This window comes from Acanthopagrus latus, chromosome 23 (assembly GCF_904848185.1).
Source record: "Acanthopagrus latus isolate v.2019 chromosome 23, fAcaLat1.1, whole genome shotgun sequence".
Classification (NCBI taxonomy): domain Eukaryota; kingdom Metazoa; phylum Chordata; class Actinopteri; order Spariformes; family Sparidae; genus Acanthopagrus; species Acanthopagrus latus.
The window spans coordinates 71,335-87,395 of NC_051061.1; the positions used below are offsets into that span (position 1 = coordinate 71,335).

The following is a 16,061-nucleotide window of genomic DNA, read 5'->3' on the forward strand; positions in this document are numbered from 1 at the left end:
GTGAAATCAAACCATAAAAAAATCAACAGAACTGAAGGCTATCTTTAATAGTAAATGTAAGAGCATTTCCACACACACAATGTGAAGTGGACTCGAAGGGTTGGGACTAAATAGCTATAGATAGATAGATAGATAGATAGATAGATAGATAGATAGATACTTTATTGATCCCGGAGGAAATTCAAGCATCCAGTAGCAATAACAAACATTGAACATACATTGAACATACATACAATATCAAAGAAACAGTAGAAATAAAAATATGGAATAAAAAAAAATGTTTTGTACAACTGTATAAAAATATAAAGTGATATTAAAAATATAAAGTGACATAGAGGTAAAGAGTATTAAGGGAACAGGGGACGGTGTACAATTAAATTAAATTGGGCTATAAAAGATGAGTGCTTCTGAGTGCATTTGTCCATTGTCTATTGTGCTTCCTGACATCACTGCGAGCTGTTGTACAGTCTGATGGCCAGGGGGACGAAAGAGTTATTGTGTCTGTTGGTGGAGCAGGATTGAGACAGCAGTCTGCCACTGAACACACTCCTCTGCCTGCTGAAGGTGTTGTGCAGAGGGTGGTGGGTGTTGTCCAGTATGGACAGCAGTTTGTCCAGGGTCCTTCTCTCTGCCACAGTCACCAGAAAGTCCAGCTCTGTGCCCACCACTGAGCCAGCTCTCCTCACCAGTCTGTCCAGTCGGTCAGCGTCCCCCCTCTTGCTGCTTCCTCCCCAGCAAACCACAGCGTAGAAGAGGACACTGGCCACCACAGACTGGTAAAACATCTGCAGCAGTTTTTTGCATATGTTGAAGGACCCCAGCCTTCTCAGGAAGTACAGACGGCTCTGTCCTTTCCTGTGTACAGCGTCCATGTTTGCTGTCCAGTCCAACCTGTCATCCAGCTGCAGCCCCAGATATTTGTAGGTCCTGACCACCTCCACATCGACCCCCTAGATGGACACAGGTTGGAGCTATGGTTTCTTCCTTCTGAAGTCCACAACCATCTCCTTGGTCTTGGAGGTGTTCAGCTGTAGGCGGTTGGACCTGCACCACTCCACAAAGCCCTCAATCAGGCTCCTGTACTCCCCCTCCTATCCATCCTTGATACAGCCCACTATTGCAGTGTCATCTGAGTATTTCTGCATGTGGCAGCGCTCCGAGTTGTACTGGAAGTCAGATGTGTACAAGGTGAAGAGGACGGGAGAGAGCACAGTCCCCTGTGGTGCTCCGGTTCTGCTAACCACAGTGTCTGACATGCAGTCTTTCAGTCTGACGTACTGCGGTCTCTCTGTGAGGTAGTCTGTAATCCATCTCACCAGGTGTGAATCCACATTCATCCCTGTCAGCTTGTCTCTCAGCAGGAGGGGCTGGATGGTGTTGAAGGCGCTGGAAAAATCAAAGAACATGATTCTCACAGCACCGCTCTCCTTGTCCATATGAGAGTGTGCCCTGTGAAGCAGATAGAGGATGGCATCCTCCACGCCCAACTTCTCCTGGTATCCAAACTGCAGTGGATCCCGTGCGTGGTGGACCTGGGGTCTGAGGAGATGGAGCAGCAGCCGTTCGAAGGTCTTCATGATGTGGGATGTTAGTGCTACTGGTCTGAAGTCACCTGGCTCCTTGGGGTGTTTAATCTTAGGAACCGGGATGAGACATGAAGTCTTCCAGAGCACGGGGACCCTCCCCAACCTCAGGCTATGGTTGAACAGTTGCTGAAGCGGCTCCCCCAGTTCAGCAGAGCAGGCCTTGAGCATCCTTGGACACACTTTGTCCGGGCCCGCTACTTTCCTTGGGCGCAGTCTCCTCAGCTCTTTGCTCACCTGCTCCCTGGTGAAGGGGAGGGGGATTGAAATGTCCGTAGCAATTGAAATGTCCGTAGCGGTGAGGAGGGGGGTTGAAATGTCCATGGGGGTAGGGAGGGGGTTGAACTGTCCGTGGTGGTGGTGGTGGTGGTGGTGGTGGGGGGGTTGAACTGTCTATGGTAGGGGTGGGGGGGAGGGTTTAACTGTCCGTGGGTGTGGCGGGTGGGGGTGCCCTGTAGTCCGAGGTGATAATGGATGTGATGGGGGTGATGGGGGTGTGAAGTGGGCAGTCACTGGCTGTGGGAGCTGGGGTATCAAACCTGTTAAAAAACAGGTTTAGCTGGTTAGCTCTCCCAGCATCCCCCTCTTCTGTGCTGCTGCCCTTCTTCTTGCAGCCTATGATGGTTTTCATGCCATCCCAGACCTCCCTCATGTTGTTCCACTGCAGCTTCTGTTCCACCTTCCTTCTGTACTGCTCCTTTGCCTCTCTCAGTTGGACCTTGTGTTCCCCCTGTACGCGCTTCAGCTCGTCTCTGTCACCGTCCTTGAATGCCCTCTTCTTCCTGTTAAGGATATCCTTGACATCACTGGTAATCCAGGGCTTGTTGTTTGGAAAGCAGCGTACAGTCCTAATGGGAACCACAAGGTCCATACAAAAGTTCAGGTAGTCAGTCGTGCATTGGGTGACCCCCTCGATGTCCTCACCATGTGGACGTTCCAGTCGGTAGATTCGAAGCAGTCCCTCAGAGCATCTACTGCCTCAGGAGACCATTTCCTGAAGGAGCGGGTGGTTGTGGACTGTCTCTGGATCTTTGGCTTGTAGTGTGGTGTGAGCAGGACCAGGTTATGATAAGACTTTCCCAGTGGGGGCAGAGGAGTGGCCGCATAAGCTTCCTTCACGTTGGTGTACAGGAGGTCTAAAGTCCTGTTCTTCCTGGTGGGGCAGCTTACAAACTGGTGAAAGTCTGGTAGTATTGAGTCCAGTGTGACGTGGTTAAAATCCCCTGTGATGGCGATGAATGCGTCTGGGTGTTGTGTTTGCAGCCTGGATACGATGGAGTGGATGACGTCACACGCGGTCTCGGCGTGTGCACGCGGAGGGATGTAAACACAAACAACAATGGCGTGGGAGAACTCTCTGGGCATATAGTACGGTCTGAGTCCTACCGCCAGCAACTCAATGTCTCTGTTGCACTCAGTCTCCTTCACCGTAACATGCCCTGGGTTGCACCATCTGGTGTTAATAAACAATGCGAGTCCCCCACCTTTGTGTTTGCCGCTGCGTCTGCAGTCTCTGTCCGCTCTCACCGTGGTGAATCCAGGTACATCCACATTATCGTCCTGTCGGTCTTCACAAGGGCAGCCAGCTCCTCTGTCTTGTTGGTCAGGCAGTTGACATTCCCCATGATGATCGAAGGAACCAAGGGCTTGTACTTCCACCGCTTAGCCGCTAGCCTAGCCTTCACCTTCGCCCCAGCTCTGCGGCCTTGTCTCCTCCTCCTCAGCTCCTCAGGTATGGAGTGAATGAAGAAGTGGTTCAGGGAGCATGAGACATCATTTTCACCCATGGATTGGCCATCACAGATTCTAGACCTTAACCCCGGTGAGAATCTTTGGGATCTTCGGGTTAGGGTTAGGGTTAGGGGTTCAAAGGATAAGGCACTGAAGGACTGACGGACTGCACTCAGTGATGGAAATGAAATATTCAGATTTGAAATGCCAGCTAGCGCATTAATTTAGAGTGGTGAACAGACAATTTGACTGGAACTACTTAGTAAGTGTCCATATGAGGGATTAATGGACACCCTGCAGCCAATTAGAATCGAGTATTCCCCCAGGCCATGGTATAAGGTCTTTTAACTTCTTAAGAGTGGTTCTGATTGATAATAGCGGGTAACTTTTCTGAGCCCATTTTCATGACTTGTTTGATACAGCCATGAGACTTAGTCACAAACACTACAATGGGAAAGTCTGAACAGCTCAACATTCATCTCAAAGAGCGCATTATTTATTTGAACCTGTTAAGAAAGTCACTTAGAGCCACTTCAAAGCAGTTACAAGTCCCAAGATCAACTGTAGAAACAACTGTTTCTAAGTGTAAAGTGCATGGCACAGTTGTGTCACTGCCATGATCAGAAAGAGAACACAAACTATCACCAGCTGCTGAGAGAAATCTGGTCAGGATGTCAAGAGTCAACCAAAAACCACCAAAGAGCAAGTCTGCAATAAATTAGAAGCTGCTGGAAGACAGGTGTCAGTGTCTAATCCTGAAAACATCAACATGAGCTGTGAGCAAGAAGTCCCTCCCAGAGGAAAATTTTACTGCTCAAAGCTTGCTCCTTTATGGCTATGGAGCCATAAAGGAGCTCAATGAGAGTTCTCATTTCAGTCTCATTGTAATCTTTTTTTGGTCTCAAACATTTGTTTCTCCTAAAATTCCTTAGGAGCAATAGGACTTGAGACTTTACCACCTTGCTCCTTTCCAGCACTGGGGAGACATTCTGAAACTTCACTGAGAGCTTGATGAGATCTCCTTTGAAACTTACAGGGAGCCCAAGTTGAGATTTTCTGCACCTGTTTCTCAGGAGAAACGATTGAGAAACAGACAAAGAAAAAACCCTCCGGAGGAAAACTGTTTGGACAGCTAAAACAAAAATGGAGTATGTGTGGACCAGAGAAGGTGAGGCCTTTAACCCCAAGAGCACCACACCTACTGCCTACCATGGTGCTGGTAGTATTATGCTGTGGGGCTGTTCTGGTGTCAGTGGATCAGCTGCTGTAAAGAAAGTAAATGGAATAATGAAGAAGGGGGATTACCTGAAATTCTTCAGGAAAACCTAAAATCACCAGCAGGCTAGAATTGAGGTTTTGGAGTGGCCTTCATAAGGTCCTGACCTGAACCCCATCGAGAACATGTGTGCCAGGAAACCAACAAATTTAAAGATTACATAGATGATCCTGTCAAGAGGAGTGGTTAAACATTCAGCTAGACCACGACCAAAAGCTTGTGAACTCTGGTGAAAATGGCCCAGAGACATTTAACCAAATGTTAGAATTATTGTTTGTATATTTGAATCCAGCAGATTTGGTCATATTTTCAGAAGACCTATAATAATATTCATTACAAAACCAAACTTCATGAATGTGTTCCACTCTGTCATCACAGAAACATGAGAGGTGTAGAAATCATTGGAACTTAAGACTGTACCTTCTAATTCGACTGCTCTACCCCATGGAGTCAGGCCGTTCCAGGGTGTGTGATTTGACTGTACAGGTGACAGTAAGTGGCAGGGGAAGGAAACAAGTGCTGAGCACAGGTGGCTGACTGGTTACCCTCCATGGACCTGCTGGTTTCCGTCTGTACGCAGAGCGAAGCCGGAGATTTCCAGATTTCCAGATCTCACACACTCACACACACACACACACCACACACACACACAGTGACGAGAATGACTGTGTAAGCAGAAAAATGGATGATTCACACACTACCTGGACTTACAGATGGTCTACGTAATTACAGATCATGCCAATAAGCATTTATCGCCTGTACACAGTACATGTCAGGCGTATTCCTGTTAGTTTGTGGCCATTGAAATATATGAGTTTAAGTTTTTCTGACAACTCACATCAAAGTGTGAGTTTGCTCCAGCTTGTATGCAACCCAGATTCCAAAAAGTTGGCTCCTGTGGAAAACAAATGTAAAATAAAATGATCATCTCATTGTTCTTAGGTGCTGCAAATTTTTTAAGAGCTAATAATTAATCTCTGATAATGTCTTGTTATATCATGACAATGGATTATTCTATTTTGTTATCTTGAGAAACCAAAAGGTCATTCCAAGTGGAGGTGGATTTCATAGGGTTATTTCATGTCGAAATTCAGTTCCCATCGGTCAGTTCGGCAGGAAGAATTGTTCATATCGTTCGTTTGTTCAGTCACGTTTCCGGTATAACAACATTTAGTGGTGAATCATGTAAAGCACAGTTCTCAGCTCCTCATTCTCAAGTGATCGTGCTAACGGTCAAACTAACACCATAGTTCAAGGAAAATACATAGCTGTAACTTCATGTTTATGTGTACTTTAAGACAACATGACAGTTAAAGTCGACGAGCCAAGAACGAGTAACTGACTGAACGAGAACGGCAGGAAAGGAATCAGTGAATGAACAAGAACGATGAGCTATGAACGAAATGAAATATATATTTTTTTTCATGGAAATGGTTGCTATGGTTTTCCTATTTCTCTCTGGCTAAAATTTGATGACAGTGTCCTAGACTCAACATACAATTGGCTGGCTCTCAGTCCTCTTCACCGCTCTGATAACTACACAGTGAACAACACAGCAACTAGTCTGTGAGAACGACAGAACGAATGAGAGAGAAACCCGGAATCAGTTCAGTTTGTTCGTGTTAGAGTCGTTCCTTTGAACTGATTAATTTGTGACCGACACATCACTAATTCTAAGTGTCCAAAAGTCTGGCTGGAAACAAGCACTACATGACCTTACTGTCACACCTGTCCTCTACAGGAGCCATGATGCAACACCCTCAAGTAAAACAATAGGTAACACTTTCTAATGGTATAAGAAGAAAAGAGAAAATGAGCTTTGTCATCTTGAGATACAGGAATAAATCCTTTGTCTCTTGAGATAATGGCATCAAAAAAATGATTTTGCCAGTGGCCATTGGTAGCCTTATCAACTACACTGATTTGTGTAAATATTTACTTTTGTGAATTTGATGCAGCAACATGTTTCAAAGAAGTCGTGACAGGAGCAGCAACAGACTGAAAGTAGTAGTACGCTCCAAATAACACCTGTTAGGAAGATTCAACAGGTAAACAGGTTCATTGGTGACAGGGGATAATATCATGAATGAAAGGGTCAGTTGTTAACAAATTGGGGGCAAGGTTCACCACTCTGAAACTAAGGATTGTGGAAAAGACATTTCAACATGGGACTCAGGAACACTTCATAAAACAGTTGTCAGTGAATTAAGTTCTTTGTAAATGATTGTATTGTTTTTTTTTAATTCATGTTTTACACAGCATCCCAACTATGAGGAAATTTTATCTGTTAAAGTACCATCACTCTATCCTTGTGTCTGGCGTACAAGAGCTCCAGTCATATTCATGCTGAAGATGTGTTGGGTAAAGCTGATTCAGGAAGTGTGTTCAGTCATGTCTAAATGCTCTACAGAACTATATTTAACAGTACTCAGGTTTATAACCCATCCCCAGTGTTTCTTACTGTAATCTAAATGCTTTCCTCAATTAAACATGTGCAATGTGTTGTGCATCTCAGCCAGAAATCACTCGTTACTGTGTGAGTACTGTACAGCTGCTAACATGTGTATCTGTGATGTAAAGGTTAAATAGCTTTTATCATCTCATCACACCATCACCCAAATCCAGCTAGGTCTCTATAGGACCTCTAGTGGTACATCTGAGGAGGTGCATCTAAAAGATGAATTAAATCTGTTTTAATAAAAGGCACAAGAGATTGTGTGATAGAGTCAATGGTGTAGGAAGTGATTTAGTGCAATGACCACATCACGCACAAGCTTAAGTTAGAATCAATTTCTCACATAAACTTAGCCCAGATGTCCATTGCTCTACAGCCATGTTGTGTTGATCATCAACACCTGTATGATGTACAGCTGTGAAAGTGGAACCTTCATCTTCTGAACCATACCGAGATACTCAGCGTGCTGGTCATCTATCAAAGTATACAGTACACTGCTGTTGTGATGGGTACATTTCCCTGATGTGGGATAAATAAATGTTTAAAGTCATTACTGGAAACAAGCATAATGAATGTTTCTAAAGCTGCATCTGACACATCCACAAAATTGAGAACTTAACTACACTCCCTTCAATAGATTGGTTCCTTTACATGAAGTGGAAATGAAACACCAAGACATGAGGCTTTGATTACCAACAGTTTTTATTGAAAACAGGTGCAGGGTCCAGCTCAAGCTATGCTGCCAGCGTTTGAGGCAATCCTGGGCCAAAGGTCAGCGCACTCTTTTGCCACTGGACCTGTGATGGCTGAACCTGCAGATACAGATGAGGGGAGCAGAGTTACTTTATACCCAACATCGCATGCTTAATTAAAAAACATGAAATCAGGGACATCAGACTGCTGATGCACAATATTTATGGACAGGAAAAGGTGTAAACTGCTTCAAACACTGGTAGAAACATGGAGTATGATGCAGTATTGACCAATAACGTGCTGCCTTTGGTTGTACTGTGCAGGTTAAAAGTGTTTCATCACTGACTGAGATTAGTCAGCCACAGTGTGTCGCTGTAATCTCACCCACAGTGAGGATTTTAATGTTCCCTTCTACGACAACTCGCGCAGCCACTGAGCAGACAAAGCAAGTGCTTTTTGAAGGGGGAAATGTGTTCCTATTCATCTACCGCCTGTGTCAGCACTACAACGATACTAGTGTTTTCCTTTTCAGTAGTGAAATGGCACTTTGGAAATCATCCGAAACTTCACATGAACTTTAAAGGTTAGAACATTAAAGCACTGAGAACTGATAAGAAATTGAAACGCAACACCGATAACTTCTGAAAAAGATGAAAAACTACAATGATTCAAGAAACATCTACCAAGCTGGGAGGTTGTTACATGCGAGAAAAAAAAATGTGTCTGTCACAACTGCAGTGTGCGCATCGATAAATGGGCCTGGTCTAACATCCACACAAACTCACCTTTCATCTCTCCTTTGTTGTTTACTATGACTCCTGCATTGTCTTCAAAGTAGAGAAACACACCGTCTTTTCGCCGATACGACTTCCGCTGCCGTATCACCACTGCAGGATGCACTGTGGGCAGATGGAATATGGTTAACTCAAATGTAAACCATGCCACAGAACACACCTGTATGCACCATGATTTCAGCTTGGGTGAAACGGACAAGGTGACTGCAACAGACTGACAGGAAAAACTATTCACTTCACCTATAAATTAGACAGGCTGTGACTGCAGTCTACCTCACACTCCACTAATTTAGTTACAAAGACAGCCCACCCTGACTAAACATATCTGTACATAACTATGTGTACTTTCAAGGTCTTGATTTTGTTCCCGTAAACATTAAGTTTCTAACCTGAAGATTGTACTGTACAGGTTAAAAAGTGTTTCATCACTAATTGAGATTAGTCAGCCACAGTGTGTCACTGCCATCTCACCCACAGTGAAGAGCTTAATATTCCCTTCTATGACAACTCACGCAGCCACTGAGGAGACAAAGCAAGTGCTTTTTGAAGGGGTAAAGGTGTTCCTATTCATTTACTGTCGGTGTCAGCACTATGACAACAGTTACCAGTGATACACATGTTCTGCTAATTCTGCTCTGAATGATCCCCACCACACCTATAAAGTTTATCCAAAGAGTGCTGCTGAATTCCACATTTCAGCAGCCACATTTATTAAGGCGGTGAGTGCAGAGAAACTCCCACAGTCCAACATGAAAGAGGGGCTGAAGAAGCCTTGCTCTGCAGGCACAGGATGGAGGTCATTATGTAAGGGATAATGCCCGACGAGGTGTCCATAATCAGGAATTAGTGGACGACCCGGAGGCCCAAAAACTGTCCGACGTGCAGCAGAGGAAATTCAGCCCATTAATTTATATTTTATATTTTTCACAATAAAAATCTAAAGCTTTTCATAAGCCATAACTTGGTTACCGTAGACATGACTTGGCAACCAGTCATGTCATTGTCCCCAAATCAATATTGAGATTTCCACGAACAAATGATCGGCCATGTGTAATGTTACTGTGACTGTAGTCTGAGGTAGGGTGTTGAATAGTGAACGGGATGTGAGATTATTTGCTTTAGAGGGGAAATGTACTTTCTGCAGCTTGTATGTTACAGTTGCCACCCTGTGGTGTTCTGAGGATAAGGCACTGAAGGACTGACTGACTACACTCAGTGTTATAAAAATATTCAGATTTTTTCTTCATGTAGATAGGCCAGCAAGGGCATTAATTTAGAGCAGTAAACAGACAATTTGACTGGAACTACTTAGTAGGTGTCCATATATCAGGGGTTAATGGACACCCTGCAGCCAATCAAATCGAGTATTCCCGCAGACCACGGTATAAATGTCAATATACACTAGGCAAAGACATCAAATCAATTCTGTGCTGTACAGCGAGTATGGCAGACTGACACTCACCCTTCTTCCTGAGCTCTGGCTTGCCTTTCTTGACTGTGGCCATGACCATGTCACCCACTCCAGCAGAAGGCAGACGGTTCAGACGGCCCTTGATGCCCTTCACAGAGATGATGTAAAGGTTCTTGGCACCTGGAGAAGAGGGGAGAAGACCAACATACGGAAGGGGCCACAGAGGGAGAAGGTGAGCTAAACTGCAAACTGGGGGAAAAAAAAGCATCTAAACACTGATGTTCATACTTCCACAAATGGTGCTTTGTGTTATCACATCAGTCCCTGTTCCCTTCCTAGATAATCATTTTACAACATGAATTTATGCATTTCAAAAATGTTTTGCATCATTAACACTGTCTGCTCACATAGTTTTAGTCTAATCACCACACTAGAAAGTAAAAAATAAAATAAAAAACTACAGCTTTATCTATAGTGAGCTTGGGATTATATCACAGGGCTTGAGGTAGGAAAAAATCCTGTGCCTGAAAATTTTTTATGCACTGGGGAATGTAACATGTTCATATCTTGTCTGTTTTTTGCCTGCATTCTAAACTGATCTTTGTGTACCAGTCAGACATTCCCAGGGCCATGCAATTAATAAAAAAAAAAAAAAGAAAAACGATTTAAATCTTCGTATTTGTTTTTCCAATACAGCAGTAAATAACTATGACACAGGGAGGGTTGGGAGGATTGCTTTGGCATTGGCTACTTTTTGGCTGGGTTGTGGTGATTTGGGGCTCTTCTGGGGCAATTATGGCTCTATATTGGAAGTCCACAATTGGTTCTGTCTGAATTTTGGTAACCTTTTGGTGTGATTTTGGCTTGCCTAATTTGGGCCATTTAGAGCCCAGAAGCCCAACCATAACCTTTCCAAAATGATCAGCCAGATTTGGGCCACACTGAAGCCAAAAGGTTTTTGCCATCTGGGTAAACCCACATTATAGTTTGAAACAATGATCAAAACACACACCCTCATAGACGGGCTAACAGAAATTAGCATCACTATCGCCAGTTTGCAGCAATCAACAGCGATAGCAGTAAAGCTGCTAAAAGCTGTTTTAATTCTGGCCTTAGTGCTGGGTTAGGGTTGCATTTTAATATGTGTTCCATGCGAGAAAGTCGCTGTTTAATCCAGTGCAGAGTCTGTGGGAGCTGCGACCGGGGACCAGGGCAACGGCTGTCAAGGTGGCAGCAGTGCCAGTCTACTGATCGCCCGGGGCCAACCTCCGTCATTTAGGGTAGAAAATGTGCCAAGTAGCTTATGCGCACGCTTCTAGACGTTTACCGCTGGCTGGTTAAATTCTTTTTAGGAGATTAATGTTGGTCTCATTTATGAAATCTAACAACTGTGACACTCACATTAGTTTGAATGAAAAGTGTGCAGGGCTGCCTCTGGGCTAATGTTACATCAATCGCTCTGGCTACGTTGTCCGAGGTGCCTGAAAACTACTCTGCTTTGATTGGCAAGAACTCATTGGTTACCTTGATTACCAGTGGTAGTTGGAACTATCACTTTAAAAACGACTGGTTACAGTTTGTTTTTTTAAAATCATGTTGCTATGGCAAAAAACAAACAAACAAAAAAAAACACTTCACCAAAATATTGCAACGCTGGATTTCCGGCACCGCGCCAGAGGTCTTCAAGCACTGTTGATAATATTTTTTTTTATTATTATTATTATTATCATTATTATTATTATTATTATTATTATTATTATTATTATTATTATTATTATTATTATTATTACTACAATATATTGTTGGGATTATGGCAATAGCAAGAAGCAATAAAGCTTGATAATGGCCAACATGCATATTTTTTGCAATGACACAGATATGGAATGAGGCAGGATGTGTAACAGTTTAACAATAAACCCAATTATACCACAACCGATAATTTATACATCAAGATTTTTAACTGGCATATAATCTCTCAAAGTTTTATATTTACTGTAAGATAGCACCATTGTCTTAGTTTGTGGTAACTCCTCAATACAACAAGTAAAATAGTGACTAACCCAATACTAGGTTTATTTAGGAAAAAAAAAAGATATCTGACTTGCATGAAGCCTGTAAAAACTCATGCAGACAGATTTGCCTAACGTGGTAATTCAAGGTTTAAGCTGATTTGGGTAGTTTTCAAACCAAAGCGGCAACACCATGGTTCGCCAACTCCTGAGCATTGACACGTCAGTAATAAACTGTCCGCGCAGCCGCTGTTTCCACTCACAGCTCTTTGGTTGTACTGTGCAGGTTAAAAGTGTCTCATCACTGATTGAGATTAGTCAGCCGTAGTGTGTCGCTGCCATCTCACCCACAGTGAGGAGTTTCATGTTCCCTTCTACGACAACTCACACAGCCACTGAGCAGACAAAGCAAGTGCTTTTTGAAGGGGGAAATACCTTCCTTTTCATTAAAAAAAATAAATTTTTATATCGATTGTGAGATAACATAACAGTCATGTGGGGTGTGAACAAACCCTGAGAATCAACTGAGTGACTAAAGTTTAGTCACTAAACCATTTGAAAGAAACCATTACAAACCTGAATTTGATCAATAATAAAAAAAACTGGCAACAGTAGGGTCATGCCAAGTAGGAACTCACAAAAAAAAAAAAAAAAAAAAAAAAAAATAGTGTTAGAAGTATTAAAAACTTTTACTCAAGGCAAAGTTGCATTACTAAAATTCTTCTTAAAGTAGAGTATAATCAGCTGAAAGTTTCACAGGTAAAACATTTTGTAGAAAATTGGCCCTGTTACTGATTTTAGATAAGATTGAAAATCAAGCATTTACATAGTGATAAGCCTTCCTCATATTTTTAATGTTAACCTTCCTTAAACAGGTTAGTTTAAGGCATACCTGTGTTGTCAGCGCAGTTGATGACCGCTCCCACTGGGAGACCCAGCGAGATGCGGAACTTGGCTCCAGATGAACCACCACGTCCTACAAGACAAGAACACAGTTACAACCACCTGCTCCATCCAAGACAAAACAATTGTGATGAGGCCAATTACAAACAGTCACATTTGAATGTGGCATTAAGTTTAAGATGTTACATATGGCTACAAACAACTACAGCCACTCCAACACACAACAGTTTCTAGACATGCGTTATGTAGTGAAAATCACTGGAACCACAAACATCACCTTTCCATGAACTAGGAACAACAGTGCCTTGTCAGCCCACGAGTGACCACGTTTGAGGACTTCTTTTTTTTTTTTTTTTTTTTTTATCTCACCAGGGTTTATATTCATAACTTTTTCAAAATGGACTGACATTTAAAAAAGGTACTACGGCCACTAGTTACTACTCAAATCAGGAACCCTTTTAAAAGTCAGTGCACAAGAACATGATGGCACTACACTGAAAATGATGGCTGACCTTACTAAATGCATGCATCTGTCAAGACCACGGCTTCCACTACTGGGGTTCCATGCCAAAAATTGAAAGCAGCCTGAGGTTCTCTCTTATTCTACAGATTAAATTAATAAGATAACCTAGCAATGCATGTATTCTCTGAACATTTAAGTACATTGTACGTCATTTGTTCAACCAGCGAGTGTTGCAAAGACGAGATCCACTTTAAAGACGAGTAAGCCATGATACACACCAACCAGCGTGCCGGCTCTGCCTAGCTTACTCACACAGCATAACTAGCTCGGACCAATTACGCCGTGATAGGATAGTTGGTAGCACGGTGACAGACCTATAAGAGTAAAAGCAGCACGTTGACCATATCACAATCAAAACCGTTCTGGTCTTTACGATAAGCAGTAGATATACCGATTTTTGGCCTCTGGCTTTGCCATCTTTATGCTTTCATGGCGGTGACAGCGGAACATGGCTGCCGCCAACAAGCCACCGAAAAAGCTATCGTACTTTTACTCTAAACTGCTCACACAAATTTCAAACTAATCACAGAGATATGTTGTCTTCCCCCATATATCACAAACGAATAACATTATCAGACCTTGGCGGCCGGGAAAACAACAGATGAAAGCGGATTTATCAAGGTGGGTTCCATACCTCTCTTGGACATTGCTGCAGTAGGGAAAGAGGAAGACACAGAAAGGAATTGTGGGATATAAACTTGAACAGAAGTACATCCGGGTTATAGCGCTGAGCTGCTGCGTTCAAGAGCTGTCGGAAAACATTTTAAAACTCCGAGTTAGCTTTTACGGTATTTGATCTCTGTCTTTTGCATTTTTCAAAAATTAAAATATGTATCGACGTTCACCGTACACAGTTTTAAATTCCCTTACTCCTTATTTTGGTATCATTTAATGAACCAAAACATCACAATAACACAATGTTTAAATACAAACGAAAAAAATACTCACAATGAGCTCTTTAAAGGCTGCACAGTGGCCCAGTGGTTAGCACTGCTGCCTCACAGCTAGAAGATCCCCGGTTCGCGTCCCGGTTAGGACGCCTGGGATCTTTCTGTGTGGAGTTTGTATGTTCTCCCTATGCAAGCGTGGGTTTTCACTGGGTACTCCGGCTTCCTCCCACAGTCCAAAAACATACTGAGGTTAATTGATTATTCTAAATTGTCTGTAGGTGTGAATGAGAGTGTGCCTGGTTGTTCGTCTCTATGTGTAGCCCTGTGATAGACTGGCGACCTGTCCAGGGTGTCCCCCTAAGTCAGCTGGGATAGGCTCCAGCCCCCCCGCGACCCTGCAGAGGATTAAGCGGCGTACAGATAATGGATGGATGGATGGAGCTCTTTAAAAATAAGGTCTTATGTGATGACATCACTGACATATTTTCTACAAACAGGTGGGAAAGAATTTGAATTTATTTATTTTAATTTATTTATTCAGGATAGCCCCTTGAGATGAATCATTTCATTTTCAAGGGGGTCCTTCAACAAAATAAGAAAAATAATAACAAATTGGTTGTATTAAGGAGTATTAAGAATGAGCATTAAGAAACATTCTGAAATGGCTGACCAACGAACACCCCAAAATGACAAATTAAGTAAATGTAGGCCTCTATGGCATCACACTATCCCCATTCACACTGCCATTTGGATGCGGGGATCCTGTGCCAATTCTCCACTTCCACCTTAGTGTGAATTTCTTGGAGGCGGTAAGGGGTGAAGTTTCACTCCGATGTTGATCCGCTTCTGGAGGTAGTATCAGAGGCACAGTATGGGCAAACTGAACCAGTGTGAATGTATGAGCCAGCTGCGCATATCGAGGGCATGCCGATCTGACACTCCGATAACTGCACAGGTCCCTCACTCAACTAAATACAGAGAAAAGTCCCACAAAGCAACGTTACAGAACCAAACAACAGAAACGTAACAACTGTAACTGTCTTATATATGAGGGAAAAAAAATACAGCAGATATACTTGGAGAAGCATCCATCTATCCCACCTGCCCTACCAACTCTTTGTCACATTTCTGCCCAAAAAACACCATCACTCTTCAGCAAAAAACTTTAATTCGAAACTTTAAACACAAAAGTGTTTGTGTTGGAAAAAATCACTGTGATGATCAGCCCCCAGAAAACAGATTTCTCTCAAGATCCATGCATATTCCCTGAGAAATTAACAACAGTGTTGAAGAATGCAGATCTGCTATGTTAATGTCTCAAGCCAAAATTAAATGAGGTCTTTTCTGAGCCAGTTTCATAGAAATCTATTGAGTAGTAGTAGTAGTTTTTGTGTGACCCTGCTGGCAAACAAACCAACCAATCAGCAAACATTGGTGAAAACATAACCTTCTTGGGAAAAGTGAAAAACACATCTTTCAAGCTGACTGGACATTAAAGTTCCTAAACAGAATTGTGAGGGTAAAAGTAGCCTTTATTTATTTATATATTTATTTATTTGCCTCCCGGGGCCAGCAGAAACAATCTGTAAACACAACACTTATATGTAGGTGTATAATATTTGCATCAGGCCCGTGTTGTGTGTTGAGAGCCATAGGGATGACGTTTTTTGGATGCCTACCAGTCCATGATGCTAACCCAGATGTAAGCATTGCCGATTCGCCATGGTTGCATCGGCAAAGCTCTAATGGGAATTCTTTTTCTGGACTGACGAAGAAAACTATTTCTGTGGCCA

General features: G+C 42.9%; 1 protein-coding gene across 1 annotated transcript; it reads right to left on the reverse strand.

Annotated features, from left to right (window-relative positions):
• Window positions 1-7,729: 7,729 nt before the first annotated feature.
• On the reverse strand, window positions 7,730-14,090 carry rpl23 (ribosomal protein L23). Its single transcript, XM_037089705.1, has 5 exons — window positions 14,013-14,090; window positions 12,845-12,928; window positions 9,995-10,123; window positions 8,524-8,637; window positions 7,730-7,857 (listed from the first exon to the last, which is right to left on the reverse strand). Exons 1-5 carry the CDS (start codon window positions 14,023-14,025, stop codon window positions 7,775-7,777), a joined length of 423 nt encoding a protein of 140 aa, XP_036945600.1. The 5' UTR covers window positions 14,026-14,090; the 3' UTR covers window positions 7,730-7,774.
• Between the last annotated feature and the right edge of the window lie 1,971 nt (window positions 14,091-16,061).

Excerpts from the sequence above, each read along its gene's own strand:
- rpl23 (XM_037089705.1), bottom strand. Across the intron at positions 10,124-12,844 it reads CAACTGCGCTGACAACACAG|GTGCCAAGAACCTTTACATC; the intron begins GTATGCCTTAAA and ends CCTCTTCTCCAG. Across the intron at positions 7,858-8,523 it reads CAACAAAGGAGAGATGAAAG|GTTCAGCCATCACAGGTCCA; the intron begins GTGAGTTTGTGT and ends CTGTATCTGCAG.